Source organism: Pyxicephalus adspersus, chromosome W (genome assembly GCF_032062135.1).
Source record: "Pyxicephalus adspersus chromosome W, UCB_Pads_2.0, whole genome shotgun sequence".
NCBI lineage: Eukaryota > Metazoa > Chordata > Amphibia > Anura > Pyxicephalidae > Pyxicephalus > Pyxicephalus adspersus.
Genome location: NC_092870.1, coordinates 9,998,145 through 10,021,051, shown reverse-complemented (window position 1 = coordinate 10,021,051; position 22,907 = coordinate 9,998,145). Strand labels below are relative to the sequence as shown.

General features: G+C 43.6%; 1 protein-coding gene across 8 annotated transcripts in view; it reads left to right on the top strand.

Moving 5' to 3' along the window:
- Nucleotides 1–22,907, top strand: part of LOC140342777 (ectodysplasin-A-like) — a 158,330-nt gene that overhangs the window by 67,738 nt on the left and 67,685 nt on the right. For all 8 annotated transcript variants that reach the window (XM_072429130.1, XM_072429127.1, XM_072429126.1 and 5 more), the window contains exon 2: nucleotides 7–112. In XM_072429130.1, the coding sequence (XP_072285231.1) occupies nucleotides 7–112 (106 nt within the window). The remainder of the gene's footprint in view (nucleotides 1–6; nucleotides 113–22,907) is intronic.

Sequence of the window (22,907 nt, the reverse complement as noted above, 5' to 3'; positions counted from 1 at the left end):
GTGCAGATGGCCCCCTTAAACAGCCTAAGCCCCCAAGACTTATCACATCTGGAAGAAGGAAGCAGACATTTACAGAGGACAAGAAAGAACAAAGGCAGTGAAGGCTCTGAGAGTAAGTGTTGCTTTCACTCCAGGGCTTTTTAGGATTCCACAATTACTGTAAGGGGTGAACAGGGCGGTATGGGATTTAGCTTCATATATTGAAATATTACAAGAATGCTTTGCACTGCATGTAAGACTGCATCATTATTTCACCTCTATGTTAAAAGATTCTACTCAGAGTCCTAGAATATGATCTTTAGGTTTAAGTGATAGGAAATGTTCAATGAAATGAGATTTTTGTGTTTTTGTTGGAGAATGAGATCAGTCACTAATGAGGAAGAATACTTACCACCTTTGTGAAGATGGTAATTTGTGTGGCATTGTGATCTGTATGATGTTGACAATGTCTGGGTGCTGTTGTCCTTTCTAGTACAAAGGGTTTTTTTTTAGAAATAAAAGTAAAGTAGCAATACAAGTTCTGAAGATAATACAGGGTCATACAAACAATATTGTAGTTTTACAAAAGGTAAAATGAACAAGACGTAGAGATCTTTAATGGGTCCAGAGCAATCATAAAAATACGTCTTTACTTCTGGGGGCGGCGGCCGCATTTTAGCTGCGCTTACTCACCTCAAACACAGGTCTGTATTTTTTTTTTTTAATTACAACCAAACAAAATACCATAAAGATTGCAATGTTACAAAAACATCATGTAACAGTACAGAGATTAGTATTACACAGATTTGAAGTCAAAACTGAAAGAAAAAATAAAAAACTGTATAAACATCAGGCCTATATTTATTACATTCTCTCAGTATATTGATTTGATTATTACACAGTGTATTCCCTATCTATAGGGTTGCAATATTGGTTTTACATTTTTAATAAGAAAGAACAAAAGGAAAACAACGGGGGCGAGGGGGTAACTAGGAGTGCAAGGGGAACCTTAGGGGGGAAAAGAGTTGTAGGCACAGAGAGGGCAGAGGAGGGGAATTGGTAGTATTGTTACTTGCTCATTATTTCCTTTTACATCCTCAGACAATTTATGATTGTCCATTGTGATCAGCAGGTGCTATAGAAGAGGCATTTCTTATTTACAGAGCAAATTCGAGTATTAGTATTGTAACCAGTAAAACCAGGTTTGATTGAATTTCTCTGAGCAGTTGTTGTGTGTGGCTATCAGGTCTTCCATTTCCATTAATTCATTCACTCGATCTATCTAATGTTGTATGGGGTGGAGGGGTGGTTTGTTTCCAAAAAGCTGGTATACTGGCTTTTGCTGCGTTAATTGACGCAGTAGAGATTTGTTATATCGCTTCCTGGACATTGTGGTCGCATGTAAAAGAGCTAATGCCAGACTGTCAGCAATGTCAACACCCGTTAAATCAGTGGTCCTCAAACTTTTCTAAATCTACAGACACCGGACCACGTGTGCAAGCCTGCGATGGGGGAGTGGGCAGGTTGTGTCCAGAGACACAACCTGCCCACCGCCCTGAGCCTGCGATCCATACGGGAGGCATGGTCCACGGCTCTGGCCGGTGCCTTCACCTTGCCCGCTGGGGGGTGCACTGGCCAGAGCCACGACCACCGCGGGTCTCCGTGCTCTTGCAGCATACCTGTCAGACCTGCCAGTAGTATATGATATGCACTCGATATCGTTTCTCCGTGCAGGGTCAGAGGACCAGATATCTAGTGATGACTGGGCAACAGGGGTCTATGAGACCTGGTGAGAAATTAGAGTGTCCTGTTATTGGAGAGAGTGAAGACGGATATGCCTGTAGTTTTTGAGCACTTGAAGACTGGTACCTTTGAGTGGGTGGGGGCGCATGTGGGAAAGCCCAAAGTTTGGTGACCATGTTATGCCCTGTAATGGTATGGATAAGAGTCCCACTGTTTTTTATGTTTGTGTTTGCACTAATCAATTAATCTGGCTAGATCTGTGGTGGTATCATACATTATGGGATCGGGGAATGCCATGCCACCCCTTGATTTAAGTAACACTATGATACGGAGTCCAAGTGCCAGATGAACCTAATGAATTTGTGTCTGAATTTTTGTAGGATGTACTTAGAAATGATTACGAGCAAAGTTTGTAATAGATATAGTAGACTGGGCATGATATTCATCTTGAGCACATTACAAACTGGCAAACCAGGAAAGGGTCAATTGCTTCCATCTTTGTAAATCTTTCCGTATACTATTAAGAAGAGGTAAGTAATTCCATTCCACTACGTGCAAGAGTTTTCAAGGATGTGTGTACCCAAGTAAGAGATGGCATGTCTTGTCCATTTAAAGGGGAAATGTGGTTCTAAATTATGCCTTATGGAGGAAGGGAGAGAGATGGACAATCGCCTCATATTTCTTTAGGTTTTTTTGTAATTGGATATTGTTCCATTTGTTCTGATCTCCTGTAAAAGGTTGGGTAGAGTAATTAGTGTCTTTTCCCGTAAATTTTATATTTTGTTATATCTGAAATGTGTTTCCTGTAGGAAAGTAATGTGGCACTTCAAGCAGTCCAGCTCATTTAGGAGAATGGAATGTTTCTTAGGGGAGTTAAGACCCTTGACCTTCAGAGAAGTGAAATGGAAGGGACGCATTGTATAGATTGGTAATTTGTACGGATGTTATAATGGGCCTGCAATTAAGGGTACTGCCAAGGGTGTAAGTGGCGGAGGAAAGTTGTGGGTAGGGCGTGAACAGTGGGAATCAGGGTATGGGGTAAGAAAACTAGAAGGGGCACTGAAAATAGTAAGGGGGGGATTTTAAGTAGAATAATTTGCTTCAACCCCAACTTGCAGGATGGAAGCGTTCTATAGGCGAAAGTGAAACTCGAAAGAGAGGAGCAGCTTAATGATATCAGGGCTAGTGTCGTGGTTAAATGACGTGAGCAGTGTATGAGATTTGTTACTACCTCTTGCAACTAAATTAACATTTCAAACAGAAATAGGAAACTGTGTCAGTCGAACACATATCACCAATGAACTGCATAGTTCTTCCCAGCCTGTTTTTTTTTGGGGGGGGGGGCGCTCACTTGCAGTGATTATTCCACCCGGCACATTTTCAGCAGCTCTGAACGGACACCGGAAAGGCTGCTCTGCTTGCTCCGTTCTCCGCTGATAAGTGCTGATAGCTGATTAGAGCCGGGCGGAGTGAGGGGAGCACAGCACAGCTATGAAGAGATCGGGACACAGGCTGTCCCTCCCCCTCTCATAGCTGTGCTGAGTTATTTGGGAAAAAAAAACCCACACCGCCCAGCGGACGTGTGTACTGACGTCATCAGAGCAGTGTGTGTATAAATGCTACATGTCATATTCCTCAGCCTTACAGCTCTATCTGTACAAATATCTTCATATCCCCTAAACTGTATGTCGTAATGATTTGAAATTTTCAGGGTGCACAGGGAACACCTAAGTTACCACCATTCACAATTTCAGTACCCCAGCTTTTACAAATGTCATGATATGGGGATCAGAATTATAAAATCATGTGAAAATCCAACATTGGGGTTGCAGTATTAAAAGCAAGTGCGTCTTGGAGTCCTAAATTTAAAATGCAAATTGGGCCCCTCCGGGGCCACTTACATAGAAAGGAGCATTGGGGAAGGGCCCCTAAATTTATACTTATCTCTCACAAATCTATAACTGTCATACTATGTTACCCTGTCTGCTTCTCTTCTTTGAACCCCAATTTCCCTAGAATGGCGGGGTGTACAAAGCCCAAAATGTAGGTGCAAGGGGGGGGGGACACTTTTCGATAACCCCCCCCCCCCCCACCCACACTAAAATTTCATTACTATGGCAAACGCACTGCCCTGTTACACATTACTGCCCACTTCTAACACTTTAACACCAATTCTCTGGAATGGGGAGGTTTAGGAAACTGAAAATGTGTGGGGAACATCTGTGGATAAAACCCCCTAAAGTTTTTTCACAATGACATCATTACAACATAAAAATCTCTGCCCATCAAAACGAAATTGGGGTTCAGGTAGTGGTAGGGTATAGTCGTGTAACAGGGCAGCGTGTTTTGATGGGCAGAGTTTATGTATTGATGCCATGGAGATGAAAGTTTGGGGGGTGTTAGCTACAAGTGTCCCCCACTTGCACCTATGATTCTGTTTATCTGTACCTCTCTGTTCTAGAGAAATTTGGGTTCAAGGTAGGGAAGCGGACAGTTTGAAGGGCAGAGGTTTTTATGTTCTAATGATGCCATGATAATGAAATTTTAGGGGGTTATACATCTGTTCCCCACTTGCACCTACATTTTCAGTTTCCTGCACCTCCCCATTACAGAGGAATTGGGGTTCAAAGAACAGAAGCAGAAAGGGCAGCATAGTATTATTGTTTATAATTATATATTATATAATTAATTATAGTTTGGTGAAAGGTAGGTAAAATATTTAGGGGGCCCACCCCAATGCTTCCTGCTATGTGGCCCCGGGGGTCCTTAATTTGCATTTTCAGTTTTGGACTCCTAGGTACACTTTCTGATAACACAGCAATCCAAATCTTCCAATTTCCACAAGTTTTTAAACTCGTGATCCCCATATTTTGAAATTCTTAAAATTAAAAAAATAAATGTTGGGTATTAGTAGCTATGAGAGTCCCCGTGTACCCTAAAATTTTTAGGTAATTACAACCAACAATTTAGGAGATCTGAAGGATTGAACGCAATGAGTTGTTAGGCTGCAGAATCTGACAAGCAGACTTTACACACACAGCTATCATACTGCGGGTGGATAAATTTCACAGGAAGTTTTTGTTTTTGGCAGTGATGAGAGGAGGGCACTGGCTGTCCTGCCCCCTTCTGCGATCACATGCATGATGCTCTTTGTGTTACCTAGGTATAGCGCTAGGAGGTGACATCTGAAGGTAGGCTGAATTCACATTGGCAATAAGGTTGCATTTGCAAAAACTGCTAGGCCTGAAAAGCCCAGCACTTACCGCCTGTTACCAATCCCAGGTGCCCAGCAGCTATCACAGGTTACCAATCCCAGGTGCCCAGCAGTTGCCAAGAAGTAGTCACTCAGGAGGGGCATTTTTTTACTGCTAATGTGAACTAGGCCTAATTTGTTAAGCCTCATTGATCACAATAGTACACTACTACAAGGGATTACACTATTAAAACATGGAACTCTAGGGAGTTGGATTAAAATACACAGCACTGGACTGTTGGACCATAATACAAAAAAAATGGAAATATTGTACACTAACAAGCCAGGCATTAGAAAGTTGGAACAAAGTATAGGGGGCAGGTAGAACACTGACACAATAATAGGGGTTACTGGATACCTATGGCATAAATAACTAGGAGCTCTAAATTTGCCGTGTCTGACCCCGCCCACTTTTTTTTACCACCCGGCCACAGTTTCCTGCCACCCGGCTGAAAAAAATTTCTCGGGAAAACACTGAACTGTAAAAAGGATGTGAAACATACGTGCAACACATATAAAAGCGTGTGAAAAAAAAATGTAAAAAGTACGAAATGGCATCAGTATAAAAAACAAATTGGATATATCTACCTCCTGAAGTAATGTTCGAATCTGGCAATGGAATAGACGAAGGTGACAACCTGAAGGCCATCCATAGTCGCGGTGAACAGGTGTATCTGATCTGAAATTACTAAATTCTAGGGTAGGCTGCAATAATGATGATTTTTGTAATCCTGAGGTAGTCCAAGGAGTATTGCAATTGCAAAACAAAGACCATGGAGGTAGGGTAGCGTGTGATTGTTAGCTGTGGGTTCTTATGCCTTTGTGTCTCCGACAGTGTTTGTGCGATTAATTATTGGAGTGGGTTGTGTTGGCCCGTTGTACAGGTAGGGGCCTCCTATAAATTGCCTTGTGGGTGATGATGTTGATGCAATTGTAAGATCCAACCAGTCAGGAATTTTTATAGGATCTACACCAAGCATGGCGAACAGGTCAGGTAGTTGAGAGTGGTTCTGTAGAGTGCAGAAGGTATTTCCTTTAGATATTTGAAGTTGGAACGGGTGTCCCCAATTGTATGTAGCTCCTAGTGAACGTAATAAATATAGCAGTGGTTTGAATGTGTGGCGCATTCTTAGCATTCGGTTTGAAACATTCGCTAATAGTTGAATTTGAGCCCCGTCAAAGTCCACTGGACCTTTATTCCATGCTTTCTGCAATATTTGCTCCTTTAGGGTATAAAAATGTACCCTGCATAATACGTATCTGGGGTACGTTCCAGCTGCACTTTGGGGTCTATGGTGTTAGGAGGCGCTCTGTGGGCATACAATCTCAGGCGGTGCCCAGCTGCAGGAGGGCGGGCTGGGCCTATTCGCTCTAGCTCGGCTGCGCTCGCAGTAGTACAGGGATTCTAGCATTAGTGCTCTGAGGGTTGCAGCATCCTTGTTTCCCTGTAGCTGTGTTTTCCCTCTCGGCATCCCCTGCACTGAGGCTGCACAGCTGAGGGGAATTGGAGCTGTGTTGCAGCTGATTAGCAAAGTGGTTCCTGTGTAATCCCATGTGGTCATTGGCTGCTGGGGCTTTTTTAGCCTCTCTGCTTCCAGTCTTCTGTGCCTGGTATAGCGTTAGCTGGGCTAATCCGTGCTGAAGAGATTCTTGAGTGGTTTTCAGTTATCGACCTTTGCCTGTTCCTGACAATCTGTTTGAGCTCAGCCTGGACTGACCTTTGCCTGTGACCCCGACTCTGCTTGTGCCTTTTCCTTTGTACCTCGCTTGATGGACTGATCTCCTGTGTTTCACTTGAGCTTGTTTTCTAGATTCCCTTGTAATTTCTGTACTGTGTATCTGTGGGCTCCTGGTCAGCTGTTGGCCTATCTGCAGACACCATCCCTTGCGTCCTGGGGGCAACCAAGTGCTGGGAGATGCAACCAGTCTCCTGAGGCTGAGCGGGGGGCTGCTATAGGTGAAGACTGCGGTGTTAGATTGGGGGACTGGTGTCTGGAGAATACTGGTATTGACCAGGGCCTTACATTATAGCGGGCCAAACAAAATATATTTACCTTTTCCATTATGGAGGAATAACAGAAGCAAGTCGGGCTCCTGACTGGTGCCGTGAACTAACTGGCACAGCGAGTAACCGTGCAGGAAGTTCAGACACAAGACGTCGCTCCTGCTGTGGCAGCTACCACCCCTGCTGAACCCAAAGTTCCATTACCTGAAAAGTTTTCTGGTCTCGGACAAGGTCAGACGGGCAGAGGAGTACGCTGCGGAGTTCTGCCGCGCAGCTGTCAGTTCCCAATAGAGTGATTTTGCGCTTAAGAGACAATTCCGTTGGGGGCTATCTGATGCCATCAAGGATGTTCTGGTTAACTATCCCATGCCTGAAACTCTGGATGAAACGATTATGTTGGCTATTATGATTGATTGCAGACTTCACAAGCGCAGTCTGGAGAAACTGTCTGCGCCAGCTGCTTTCTCCAGAGGTCTGGCTGTCTCTGCACTTAGTTCACCTCCCTCTCTGGCCGAGGAGCCTATGCAATTGGGCTCTTCAAGGCTGTCAGCCACAAAGAGGTTGAGGAGGAAAACTAATTGACTCTGTCTGTACTGTGGGGAAACCTGGCCATTTTGTGCGATCCCGCCCACAACGGATCTTGGGACTTCAGCGCCTAGAGGGGCCCGTGGAAACCCCCTAGGCCAACAAGTATGTCCTCTAAAGTCTGATCACATTTTATTACCTGTTGAGATTTCCTGGGGTTCCTCTGTAAAGCATTGTCAGGCCCTTCTGGATAGCGGTGCTGCTGGCAATTTTATGGATAAGGCTCTGGCACGCTCTCTGGGGATTCCTATTATGAAGCCTGCTGAATCCTTATGTGTGCTAGCAATAGATGACTCTCCTCTATAGCAGGCTAAACCTATAACAGTTACCCCTTAGTTTTTTGTGAAGGTGGGTGCTGCCCATTCTGAAATGGTAAAAATTTTTCTGCTAAATATTCCTTCTTCACCGGTAATTTTGGGGTTATCTTGGTTGCGCAGACATAATCCCATAGTTGACTGGGAAGCTGGGCAGATTATTAAATGGGGTGAAAAGTTTATAAAGAAATGTTTGGTAAACTCACTACCTCTCCATGTTGCTGGTACATCTCTAGAGAAGCTGCCCATTTCATACTCACCGGCCTTATGACTTCCCAATAGATTTGCTCCCAGGTACTATGCTACCCCGAGGGCACCTCTACAGTCTCACTCACAGGCCCTGAAAATGTGGCCATGAAAGCTTATATAAAAGAAAATTTGGAAAAAGCCTTTATCCACCCTTCTACATCCCCTGCTGGGGCTGGCTTCTTTTTTGTTGAGAAAAAAGATGGAAGCCTAAGGCGATGTATTGACTATAGAGGGTTAAACAAAATTACTGTTAAGAACAGGTACCCTTTACCTCGTATCGATGAACTGTTTGGCCAGGTTGTAAATGCCCAAATATTTACCAAACTAGACCTGAGGGGGGCTTACAACCTCATTAGAATAAGGCAGGGGGATGAGTGGAACTGCATTTAGTACAATGGATGGACATTATTTTTTAAACATTTTATTTTTTTAATGAAACTTTTGAACATTTATAAAAAACAAAATAAAATGGCAAACAGCAAAATTCAATCTTGCATAGATAAATACACAAAAGAAAAGCACAAATAAACATGAAAGTAGCCTTATGTTCAAAGTCCTTGTCAACAAATGTGGGGCAGAACAGCATTACTTGCTATAGTGAAAAATCCTATACATTTCGGTACAGTTTAAAATTGCAAACATACACAATATATCTTTGATAACCTCTAAGTCATAGAATACATGACAGAATAAAGCCTCTGAACCTCTACTATCTCATCAACCATGCCTTTCTTGAGAGTCAGGGACATCCATAAGCCTTCTATAATCCGTGGAATCCTGGACAAAAATCCAGGAAGACCATACCTGAGTAATTTTTTCACTTCTATCATGAACACTGGCCGTTAAGTCCTTCATTAACATTAACTTATTAACCTTACTCCGCCAGAACCCAGGGGACGGTGGAGAAGTACTTTTCCATAGTAAAGGAATACATGCCCTGGCTGCTGTCACTAAATATTTTACAATTGAATTTACAAAACTCTTATGGGGCCAGTCATGGAGAAACAACAGGAAAAAAGCTGGGTCCTCAGGGACCTCTTGCACCATTAGCTTCTGACACACCATCCTAACTGTTGACCCGAAGTCAGTGAGTTGAGGACACGACCACAATATATGTAGCATTGTGCCAGTGTCCTTGTTACATCTCCAGCACATCTTAGAGACCTCTGGGAAAAACTGATGTAACTTATCAGGCCACCTGCCATGTGGTACCACCTTGTCAATAATTTATAACCCATTTCCTGGTGTCTTCAATGAATCGTCACTTTGTGTCATGAGCAACATACACCCCCCTTGTGACTCTGTAAAAGACCTGTTCAGTTCCTGTTCCCAGAAGTGAAAAAAATGGTGTAAAACCATTGGGAGATGAATTCACCGAAGAATACACAATCGAGAGAGCATGTCTAGTGTCCCCCTGACCCAAGCAGATCCGCTCAAAACCTGTAAGTGATCTGGTGAACATTTCTGCCGACGGCAGGGAACGCAAAAATGTGTAAGTTGACATGCTCTCCAAAAATCAAGATTAAACTCCTGGGAAGAGGAACACAACTCAGCCTGACTCAGCAACCGTCCTTGGAACAAGAAGTTCCTGACTCTAACCACACCTTCGTCTCCTAATCCCTGGAATCCAGTGTCCTCCTGACCAGGGAGGAAATCTGGCGTTCCCAGGACTGGAGCGAGGGGGCTTGGTAATGGGGGCATCTCACCATGGGAGAAATATTTAACACAGATTTTTTTCGTAGCCGCGGGTGGTTTTCTGCGCTCGGATTGTGAGACTGCGAGCACCAGGGATAGGGATGCAATTTTGTGTCACAAAACAATTGTTCTTTGGATACCCACTGCTTTGCGTCTTTATTATTGCACCAGTCTATGACCCTGACCAAATGTGAGGCAGCATAATAGAGCATAAAATTGGGGACTCCCAGACCTCCCATCCTTTTGTTTCTAAATAGCAGGCGGCGACAGATCCGGAGACTGTGGTGACCCCAAATTAACCTGAATATACGAGTATGAAGCTGCTTAAAAAAAGAACATGGAATGTGGGTAGGCGTTGCCTGAAATAGGTACAACAGCCTTGGGAGTATGTTCATCTTTATTATTTGGATGCACCCCAACCAAGAAAATGACTGGGACACCCAGTTTGCAGAATCGAGTTGAAATTCAATGAACAGAGGCGTGATAGGTCCTGTTCAATTTGAACCCTTAAGTATGTTACTGTCATAACCCATTTGAATGGTAAATTACTAGCCAAAAGCCTCTTTTGTTCATTAGATAGGGAAATGTTCAGGGCCGCAAACTTAGAGATACTGATTTTAAAATTGGAAAGTCTCCCATATTCCTTCATAGCCTGCAGAAGGTTGGGGAGTGTGACCAGTAGTTTTGAGACATAAAAAATCAGGTCGTCGGTATATGCTGCCACTTTCTGTTCTGCATGTCCCAGTTTAAGGCCTGTAACATCAGGTGAGACTTGAATCTAGCAGAGAAATGGCTCCAGTATTAAGACAAAAATAAGTGGGGATAAAGGGTACTCCTGTCTAGTGTCGTTGGCAATAGGAAAAGGCTCTGATAAACAACCATTAACTCTCACTGATGCAGAGGGCTTAGAATATACTAAGTTTATCCAGGTCAGCATATTCTTTCCTAAACCAATATGAGCCAGTGTCTTTGACATAAATTGCCAGTCCACTGTCAAAAACCTTCTCTGCATCTGTAGATAGCAGGAAGGCTGGGACCTTTTGAGTACATGTAGCGAAGATCCAGTTCAACACCCTAGTGGTGTTATCCCTGGCCTCGCTAGCAGGGATAAAACCAACCCGATCAAGATGAATCAATTTGTGCATTAGGGGCTGTAAACGGGAAGCAAGTATTTTAGTGAACAACTTAATGTCTTGATTGAGCAGGGAGATTGGCCTATAGCTGGCGCAGGCTGAAGGACCTTTCCTTTCCTTATGTATCACTGCAATATGTGCTCTTAAGGAGTCTGTAGTAAAACTGCGCTGATCCGCTAGAGAATTATAAGCCTTTAAAAAATGAGGTGACAGTGTTTCCAAAAACATTTTATAATAAGGTAAAGTGAATCCATCTGGGCCCGGGAATTTCCCGGGACGGATGGATCCAATTGCTCTTTGAAGATCCAGTTCTGACAATGGGGCTTTGAGGAGAGCACTGTCCTCTACAGAGAGTTTAGGCATTCCTGCCTTGACCAGATACTAGTTAATTAAAGCAGTGCGGCCCTGATCATCTGAACCCCTGTGATCTGCATTCAAGTTGTAAAAAAGTAGCATAGTATTCCCTGAACCTTGCAGCAATATCCCTGATCATATGGACTTTGCGGCCTCCCTTATCCACCACAAAAGGAATGTAAGTGCACGTTCTCTGGGTCCACAATGTGTTGGCTAACATCCTACTGCTTTTCTTACCATAATCATAAAAGGAAAGCAGGCACTTTGCCAGTGTGGCTTTGGCCTTGCCCAAACATAATGAGGCAAGTTTCTCCCTAGCCAGTGCAAGCTCCTTCCCCACTTCAACCTCCAAAAACTTCTTATGTTTGCACTCCAATTCCTGAACCCTGGTAGCAAGGGCTAGAATTTCACTCTGTGCCGCCTTTTTAAGCCTGGCACCATGCTTTATTGGGACACCCCGGATCACAGCCTTATGGGCTTCCCACACTACCATAGGACTTATATCCGGTGTCACATTGGTTTTAAAATATGTGTCCAGTTCATGAGCAATAACAGTTTTGGTCACCAGGTCTTGAAGTAACGCCTCGTTCAGCCTCCATTTCCACGTTTTGGGGAAGGAGTGGCACAGATTCCAACACACTGGGGCATGATCCGATATGGAAATAGTGCCAATTGAGCAGCTTTCAACTTGAGCTAAATCTGCATGTCTCCGCCAAAAATGGTCTATACGAGAGTACATCTGATGGGGCTTAGAAAAAAAAAAGAATAGTGCCTATCTGAGGAATGAAGTGCTCTCTAAATATCAATTATCTGGTGTTGCAACAGGCAACGTTTTAATGTGCTGAGCCCTCTAACCATGTCATCAGAACCAGTCCTGTTAACATCCAGAAGCGGGTCAGGGGTGAAATTAAAATCTCCTCCTAGAATAACAAGACCCTCTCTGAAATCCTCTAAGAGTGCTAAGGCTCTAGAAAAAAAAAGAGGCCTGAGCAGTGTTAGGTGCATATGCCGTAGCCAGCGTGACCATTTTATTGTTTACTTCTCCTTTAAGGAAAAGCAGACGGCCGTCTGCATCACAATAGGATTCCCTAGAAGTCCATGAGAGCGAGTAGGCTAGTAATATACAGACCCCCTTTGAACATTAGTCTGCTGAGCAACCTTAATACACTGTAGGAAATTTATGGTTCCATAACCTAGGAATCTTATCCTTCCAAAAGTGAGTGCCTTGGAGGAATGCTATGTGTACCCGAAAACTCTGCAGTTGTGTCAACAATGCTGTATGTTTCTCTGGTATGTTCAGACCCTTTACATTCAAAGTAACTATTTTAACATAATTCATTGGTGCTATATACTAGCTCTGCACCTCCGGATGTCAGGCAAACTGGAATTTAAACTTTGATTAAAACTGTTGATTCTTAAACAAATGTGAAAAATAACCCCCACTGTAGATGAGAGGGGGTGTATGGGAAATGGTGGGGCAATGGGGAAGAACAGGTAACACTATTCCGATGAATATCGCCTCACCTGTATAGGTGAAGACCCTAATGTGGAGATTGTGACGGCTCAGGTGGGTTAGGGGCTCCCGCTACCCGGCTCAGAGTAAAATAAGGATAATAAATATCCCTTTTAACAAACCTCTAAGAGCACTATTTTTCTCAAAATAACATGGCAGAATAAATCACATTATGCAAAAATAAAATAAAACATAGCGCAGGTTGGTACCTGAGCTAAACAATATAAATCAAAACAATTGAGCACAAAATCTACGGTGTATTATCAAAAACCTTCACAAACTGTATGGTTGGTAAACCAGAGTAAGTTCAGTGCAGTAATGACAAAGCATCCTCAGGTTTAATCCGTGACCGCATCAAGGTAATTACATGGAGGAACCTGGTTTGGAGCGCTTCCTGTTACTGCGCCTGCAATGGACTGTCCATCCCTGAGCAGATTGACCACCCAGATCACAAAGCCAAGCCGGCCAATCTGGTAAGGAATCATCCGGCAACGAAAAAGCAGCCAAAAATGAGGGTAGATCTGTAAGGGATCTAAAAACAGCCGAGATCCCATCTTTAGAGGCCATAGGATGAAACGGGAAACCCCACTGGTAGCGCACATTATGTGCTTTCAATATGGCCAAGAGACGGCGAAGAGCCCTGTGGAGAGCCAAACTGTGGCGAGACAGATCCTGGAGGAGCATAATAGAGGAATCTTTAAAGTTGATCACTTCTTTTCCTCTGGCAGCAGGAGAAGAAAAGGAGGCGACTCTGCAAATCACTGCAAATCACTGTAAAAATCTTGGTCTTGGTCACTCCTCTTACTGACTTGACTCGGAAAGGAGCAGATCCCTCCCAGTGGCTTGCTGAGGCTTGTGAAGTGTTTAAAACACTGAAAGAGGCTTTCTGCTCCGCCCCTATCCTGGTACATTCAGACATCCAGCAACCCTTCTTTGTGGAGGTAGATGCATCCGAGCTTGGGGTCGGAGCAATTTTGTCTCACTACTGGGGAAATCCTGAACGTTTACACCCCTGTGCCTTCTTTTCCCGAAAGTTTTCCCCAGCAGAACAGAATTATGACATTGGGAATCGAGAACTCTTGGCAATCGAGTTAGCCTTTGAGGAGTGAAGACATTGGTTGGAGGGGGCAGAGCATCCTGTGACCGTATTTACAGACCACAAAAATCTGGAATACATAGAGGGGGCCAAAAGACTAAATTCCCGACAAGCACGTTGGGCATTTTTTTTTCTCACGTTTTAATTTTACCATCACATACAGACCTGGGTTTAAAAATGTTAAAGCTGATGCTTTATCTTGTAATTTCCCTGAAGCAGACTCCTGTACAGATTATATGTGCTCGGGGTATTGTCTACCAGTCAGCTCTCACCTGATTTATTGGTCCTTTTAGAGCCTCGCCAGTCTCATCCACCTCCAGGAAAACCCTCGGGCTGGTTATATGTGCCACTGCCTCTACGCCTGCAGGTCCTCCAACAGTTTCATGAATCCAAGGTTACGGGACACCCAGGAGAGAAAAAGAAATTGGCATTACTGGCACGCCATGTGTGGTGGCCATCCCTTCCTGAGGATACTCGAGCATTTGTAAAGGCTTGCGCTACGTGTGCTCGTAGTAAGACTCCTCGCTTAACCCCAGCAGGGACACTTAAGCCAGTGCCCATCCCTGATAAACCCTGGTCTCATATCACTATGGATTTCATAGTGGATCTTCCGGTGTCAAGAGGATGCATTGTGGTTTGGGTGGTGGTGGACCGGTTTAGTAAAATGACACACTTTGTACCCCTTCACAAATTGCCTACAGCTAAAGAATTATAACAACTATTCATTGAGAATATCATCCGTTTGCATGGTATACCAGACAATGTGGTCTCTGATAGAGGTGTGCAGTATCCCAATTCTGGCGTTCGTTCTGTGCACGTTTAGGCATTTCCCTTCTCAGGTTTCCATCCTGAAACTAACGGTCAGACCGAGAGGACTAATCAATCTTTAGAACAGTACCTCTGCTGCTTTGTTTTAGGTTGTCAGGAGGAATGGGCAAATTATCCTCCATTTGCGGAGTTTTCCTTTATCAACTTGGTACATTCCTCTACTAAAATGTCTCCGTTTCAATGTGTTGGTGGGCAGAATATGAAATTCTCTTCTCTTTCTGCCCCTCCAACATGCCTTCCTTGGAAGATTGGCTCACCCACATCTGAATCAAAAATCTCAAGTACAGCAGAATTTAAAGCAGGCCTCTAGGCAGCAGAAACGATTTGCTGATCGCCATTGATTCAAAGAGCCAGAATTTACTCCAGGAGACTTAGTTTGGGTTTCCACCCGGAAAATTGTCCTTCCCCAGCCTTCCGCTAAGCTTGGGCATCCTTCTGGGTCAGTGCCATGATGGGGGTTACCACCATGGAGTAATTCCTGATAAACTATATAGCTTTAAAACCGCAGGGCACTGGCCAGTTGCAAATAGCTGTAACCTTCTCAGGATCCATGGAGACACACCCTCTTTATAAACAATGTAACCCAGGAATGGAACCTGAGGGAGTTCAAACAGGCATTTTGCTGCCTTTGCATAGAGTCTGTTGTCTCTGAGCCTTTGTAAGACCAAACGAATATGTTGTCTTGTGAGTTAACAAGTCTGGAGAAAAAATCAGAATATCATCCAAATAGACAACAACACAGATGTAGAAAAGGTCTCGAAACACCTCATTAACAAAGAGTTGGGAAACAGCTAGGGCATTACAGAGACCGAAGGGCATCACAAAGTACTCATAATGCCTATCTCTGGTGTTAAATGCAGTTTTCCATTCATCCCCCTCTTTAATGCAAATTAGATTATATGCACCTCGAAGGTCGAGTTTGGTGAGGATCTGTGCACCACGGAGACAGTCAAAGAGCTCAGGAAAGAGTGGCAGAGGGTAGCAGTTCTTTATGGTGATGGCATTCAGATCATGGTAGTCAATACATGGCCAGGGAGTCCCATCTTTTTTCTGGACAGAGAAAAACCCTCCGCCAGCAAGTAAAGAGGACATGAAGGCCTCAAGGGCAAGCGTGGAGTTGTTGTGGCAAACCTGGATGGCTATGGAGGGATGCTGAGTGCAGGGGAGAGAAGAGTGACCTAGTATGCTAGGCACTGAAGTTTCCTGACCTCTGTGGGCAAGATTTAATAAAGTGTCTCTTCTGTCCACAGTAAAGGCAGAGACCTGAAGACGGGTGCCGGCACCTTTCCTCTGGAGATAGCCGTGAATGCACCAGCTGCATGGGTTCTTCTGAGACAGGAGGAGGAACAGTAGAGGCCGGAGGTGGTACAAATGGCTTACGGGAGCGAGACTTCTCCTGGAAACGCTCTTAATAGCGAATGTCAATCTGGAGATCAGGCCAGGGAGATCAGGTCATCCAGATAGGAGGGAAAGGCATTGCCAGAAAGTAGCATGGAGTGCATCATTGTTCCAGGCAAGCTCGGCTGCCAAAGTACAAACCTTAACTGCGAATTGACTCAAAGTTAAGTGACCTGTGATGTAGACGCAGGAGCTTGCTGGCCGCTTTGGAGGCGCGCGCTGGTTTATCAAAAACCCTACTAAAGAGGCTTCCTTTCCTGAGTGGCGTTGCCCACACCAGAGCTTCTCCAGACAGAAGATTAAATATGTCACTTTGGCCCAGTCAGTGGGGGAATTTTGTGGTTGATATTGGATACTGCACTGGCTGATGAAGCCATGGCAGGTCTTGAAGTCCCCAGAGAACCGCTGTGGGGTGGCAGATGATGTGCAGATGCCACTGGTATAGCGTGGGCTGGTGATTCAGCAGGTGCACTGTAGGAGACTAGCAGCTGATCCAGACGAGCAGTGAGTGAATGAAGCTGGTGGAGCACCTGGGTTTTGGGTAGCTTCCTGAGTGTCTAGCCTCTGGGCGAGTGGAGTACTTGGTTGGGATCTGCTTAGGTCTGGCAGGGCATAGTTCTCCCCAGAGGTTTTTAGCCGGTTGCTCCGCCCGGCTGATTTGAATACCCCGCCCAGCTCTCGGCAGCTCTCATCCTCAGATGCCCGGATCTCAGTGAGGCTGCTCCGTGCTCTCCCAAAAAATTGGGAGAAGGTAGAACACTGAAAAAATAAGAGGTTACTGATTACCCATGGCATAAACAACTGGAAGCACTAAATTTGCCGTGTTTTGCCACACCCCCTTTTTTTACCACCCGGCTACAGCTTCCTACCACCCGGCTGAAAAAAATGTCTGGGGAGAACACTGCAGGGTGTATTCATGGTGCATACAAACTGTCGCGCTTGGGGAGTCGGAGCCTCTGGGGGGTGCTACTGCTTGCACAAAAGTTATGTGAGCCCTGAGAAGGGCCAAGGCGCAGAGTCTAAGTGGCAACCAGGTCTTCTCCAGATCCTCTAGTGGTAAGGATGCAGCTCTGCTGGATACTACCAGGTTGCGGCCCCTGGGCACACCTGGGTAGGCAGGATGATATGCAGTACCAAATCACTAGGCTGAAGAATTGTCAAAGTAGGCCGGGTTGAGGCAGACAGCACGTAAGAGAGGTCAGGTCACAAGCCAGGGGTCAAATACCAGGGATCCAGGAAATAGACAACAGTGACACAGGAGCCACTGCAGACACAGGGAACACAAGAGACACTGGAAGCCAAAGGAGGCACAGGTGACCACAGACACAACCACAGACGGATAACCACACACACAAAGGAACACTGGAACAGCACAAAGGTGTACTGGCTGGGAAACAACAGACTGGAGCACAAGGGGTTAACGCAGGAGCAGAACAGGAAAATCACTGAATTAACCAACAAGTATATAGAAAGTGCTCAGCACGAACGCTGAGTTCTTTTTCTGAGCTAGCTAAATAGCCACGGGTGATTAAGAGGCTATTTCCTAATTGGCCAGCAAGGGGTGGGGGGGATGCTGATTAAATTTGGAAGAGCAAGGCTCAGCCTGAGTCGGGGCTCAGAACTGCAGGCATGCGCAGGAGAGGGGCACCTGCACCTTAGCGAGGAAGAGGTAAGTGTGACACAGAACAAACCTCTACTTCTTTCCCAATGGCAGCTCTGGCATTTACTATGGAGCAGGGACTCCCTTAATGTTAACTCTTCTCAATTTCTCCCCCTATGGGGTAATGATGAATTTTCACCAGGATTCTCATTCCCAATATTGGCAGAGTGGGCGGCTAGGGGGTCTTTCCTCCGTTCGTATGATGATCAACTTGTAAAGCCTATTTTTTCCTGGAGTTAAAAAGAAAATTTTCCTTTATGGAAAACATAGTTACATACAGTTAGGTCCATAAATATTTGGACAGAGACCACAAATAATTTTAAATGAAACAACTCCGATGCAGTTGAGCTGCAGACTTTCAGCTTTAATTCAGTGGGTTGAACAAAAAGATTGCAAAAAAAATGTGAGGAACTAAAGCCTTTTTTTTTTTTACACAATCACTTCATTTCAGGGGTTCAAAAGTAATTGGACCATTGACTCAAAGGCTATTTCATGGGCTGGTGTGGGCAATTCCTTCGTTATGTCATTCTCAATTAGGGAGCTAAAGTCTTTTTTTTTTTTTTTTACACAATCACTTCATTTCAGGGGTTCAAAAGTAATTGGACAATTGACTCAAAGGCTATTTCATGGGCTGGTGTGGGCATATCCTTCGTTATGTCATTCTCAATTAAACAAAAAAAAGTACTGGAGTTGATTTGAGGGGGGGAGGTGCTTGTATGTGGATTCCCCCTAGACAGTATGAAGCATGCATGTTGTTAGCCCCCAAGTGCATAACTTTACATTTATCTATATTAAATGTCATTTGCCACTTGGCTGCCCAATCAAACCGTACATCCAGGTCTGCTTGTAGATGTTAGACATCCCGTATGGACTTATTCCATTACATAGTTTGGTGTCATCTGCAAACACAGAAATGGTACTTTTAATCCCAAACTCTATCTCATTTATAAAGATGTTAAACAGTAAAGGTCCCAACACTGAACCCTGGGGTACACCACTAATAACCTTGGACCATCCAAGTATGTAGTATGAGTATGAATCATTATCACTACTCTCTGGATGTAGTCTTTAAGCCAGTTCTCTATCCATTTACAGATTGACTTTTCTAAACCTATTGACCCTAACTTGCATATTAACCCTCTGTGGTGTACTGTGTCAAATGCTTTAGCAAAGTCCAAGTACACTATATCAACTGCTATTCCATTGTCTACCTATTTACTTCTTAATAAAAAAGAGAGTAAGTTGGTTTGACAACTTCTGTCTTTCTTGAATCCATGCTGACTGTCACTTATAATATTATTTTCCAGCAGAAACTCCTCTGTGTAGTTCTTTATCAAACTCTCTAGGACCTTTCCAACTATGAATGTTAAACTTACTGGTCTGTAGTTACTTGGTAATGACTTTGCTCCCTTTTTGAAGATAGGATATATCTTTATAGTTTTCAAACGATGAAACAAACTAACTTCATTTTTATAATTTTGGAATGCCCTTTATGGGCTTTTTTAACATCAGCTGTGAGTCACATAGGTTTTTATTTTAGCCTCTTAAACTTATTACTCATTGGAATATATTTTTCGGTGTGTTGTTGTAGAACAGACTTGAAACAATCCTATTTCTGTTCTTTGTTCTTTGAGGATAATATTGTCTCCCAGTCCAAGACACAGAGAGTCCTTAATAATAGAAAATTTGCTCTCTTAAAATTAAATGTTTTTATCTTTCCTGTTTTTGCTTCCTGTTTACAGTTTACATTAAGCAAAATCATATTATGGTCATTCCTACCCAGATTCCCTTTTTTTATGAATCAAGAACATGTATCTGGTTACAACCATATATATAACAGCAGAACAAACAATTACCACTACAGTAAATGTAACCCGAAAACATGACTACCTCTTTTCCTGTTTTCTTTTATATTTTGTAAACGACTTCTTAAAACAACTATCAAAATGAAGGAAAGGGGGGGGGACAAAAATTGAATAAGGAAACTTAATGCCGCTCTACTGTTTTAATACTGGACGGATAGTGACATAACCTGAGTATCGAGGTGCTGAGTAGCCTTTGTCTTGTCTATCACCATCAAAGATTAGAGATAATTCAAGAGCTGAGAAAGTATTGGAAGGCGTGGTTCTAACCCATTTTTCAAGACACACTTTTTGCAGCTAGAAAGCATAAATGTTCAAGTTTGTAACAAGGTGGAAGTATTTGTGAGACTACAAGTGTCAGGATAGGTTAAAGAACGACACACAACACTCTGGCACTGCCTAAATAAAAGTTAGTATTTATCTTTATTGGATGCGTACAATGGTCCAAAACAGCAACAATTCCATTAGCAAGATCAAGCGACTCGGTTTACCCGAGGGAGTGCCCCTTTCCATATACTTTCTATAAACACAAAAACAGACCTCCAAAATGCATTGATTTGGGGCATTCCCACAACGCATGTTTCAATGAAACCATGTGAAGGGCACGTTTTGGGCAAGTGGTCAAGTGACCTTGGACAGTGGAGGATTTAATCCTCAAATCAAAGGCATAAGCCCCATGTATGATCTTATATTGCAGTTCTCTCCATATTTCCCTGACCATAAGTTTCCTGATAAGGGCGCTACTAGATTCCAGTAAGTCTAAAGTGTCTGGGTACGGTAGACTCAGAAACGCGGCGCACAAAAGATAACTGTGAACCTCCTTCAGGAGCGTCACACATTAACAAGTGATATTGTCACAAATGGACTGCCCAATCTATTTGACAATGAGGATGGTAACGTCACATTAGGAGTGGCTTTGGATAGTCTAAATAAAGTATGTATCTTTTTTAGATAGTATAGAAAATGATGAGAGGGTAGAGCATATTTGGCTCTTAGAAAGGCAAACGACACCAGTTTATTACGGTCATCTAGTACATGGACTAAGGAGGTTATACCACACTTTTCCCAAAGAGAATATGCTTTATACTGGGACCCCTGTGGAAAACTCGGAGTAGTGCACAAAGGAGTTGCTGTGGTGAAGTGAATCTGACATTTATGTAATTTTTTTATTTCATGCCACGCTATCAGTGTATCATGTAAAAGTAAGTTGGAGCGGAGATTATATGGGACTGTTGCAAAAGGAGTATTAAGTAGGCACAATAAAGACCATGGTCTAACTACCGTATTTTTCGGACCATAAGACGCACTGGACCATAAGACGCACCAGTTTTTTAGAGAAAGGAAATGAAGAAAAAAAAGATTCTGAAACAAATAGTGTCCTAAAATATTTTATGTGCATTAAGGCTATACAGGGGGGACGGGACAGCAGCTGGGAAGGATACATTTTGATACATTTGGACCATAAGACGCAGGGACTTTTTCCCCCCACTTCTGGGGGGAAAAAAGTGCGTCTTATGGTCCGAAAAATACGGTAATATTGACTCCAGCTTAACCACAGTATAATGGGACGTGCCATGCCACCAATCTTTCACATGACGCATAAGACATGCCGAATAGTACTTTCGCATATCAGGAAAATTCAGACCCAGTTGCTGTTTTGGTTGTGACAATAAAGATCTGGCTATACGTTGAGTTTTGCCTTTCCATAAAAAAAAGAAAAAAAAAAACTGCGTGTAGTATGAACATTGAATGACCAAGGAGAAAAGGCAAAGATTGCAGCCGGTAAAGTAGTCTTGCAAAACTAATCTTTTTAAGCAGATGACAACGACCAATAAGGGACAGTGGCAGATTTTTCCAGCTTGTTTGTTTAGATAGAATTTTAGCAAAAAGTGGAGCATAGTTTAACTTGTACATATCAGGCACACACTGGGTGATGTGCGCCCCTAAATAAGTAATATGATTTTTTAGCAATTTTGAGGCCCAACTCCTTAACTGTCGCCTGAGTCTTTGAAGATGGAGAGGCCTGGAGAAAAAGCAGTTTGCTTTTATTGTAATTATTTCGAAATCCCAAAAATTTACCAAACTGCTGAATGTGCTGATTATAATTGGCAACTCCCTCTTTGGATCATTCAGAAACAACATAATATCAGCAAACATTGCTAACTTAATTTGTTTTCCATGCACTCCGACCTCTTCAAATGCCGTAAAATTTTAGAAAGATCTAGCCAAGGGCTCTAAAGCCAAATTAAAAAGAAGCGGGGATAGAGGGCATCCCTGCCGTGTACCTTTACCCAATGGAAACATATGGGATAAAACTCCCGCAACATAGGTATGAGCTGTGGGGAAGGAGTACATACATGAAGCCCAAAAAATGTGTTCTATGCCCCCGAAAATCAAACTTGTGCAACACGAGATGCAACCATGACCGCTCTATGCTGTCAAAAGCCTTCTCAAGGAACCTGACAGATGCGCTTGTTCTAGTACACCCAATACTTTCCTAATATTGTTAGTTGTGGATTTGCCCAAAACAAAACCAGCCTGAAACCGGACTGACCAATCTCGGGAGGAGCCATGCTAGACGACCTGCCAAGATTTTTGACATAATTTTAATATCCTGATAGAGGAGACATATAGGGCGGTATGAGCCCGGGTCGAGGGGATCTTTCTGCTTTGTAGGCAATACCTTGATGTAGGCCAAAAGACGAGATTGTAGATATGAAAATGTAGTAAACATATTATTATATAGGGCAGTCAATTGAGATGCCACCTCTTCCACATGTATTTTGAAAAACTCAGATGGTAAGCCATCCGGTCCCGGTGCCTTTGCATTGGCAGATCGTTTAGTGGCTGACACTTCCGAGGTTATGTCAGAATTTAATAGATGCAATTCTTCCTCCAAAAGTTGAGGGAGGACCAATTGATCCAAAAAGGATTGTCCTGTGAACAAATCACAGCCTTGCGTACTGTAGAGGGACTTTGCATCATAAAATGATGCAAAGGCAGATGCAGTGCCCCTGATTCATCAATAAAATCCGCAATCGCTGGAAGCGCGAACGTACGCGCGACCAGCGAGCGCGGTTTACCGCGGTCCGGAGTCGAGTGCGCTCGTACACTCGCCTCCTCACTGTCAGCCGGATTCCTGCCTTCATAACAATGAGCAATAGTGGGCGCGAATCTGCTAATTAAGGCGATTAGAATTCAGCTGCGAGATTAAGGAGGATCTTTTAAGGTGTCAATCGT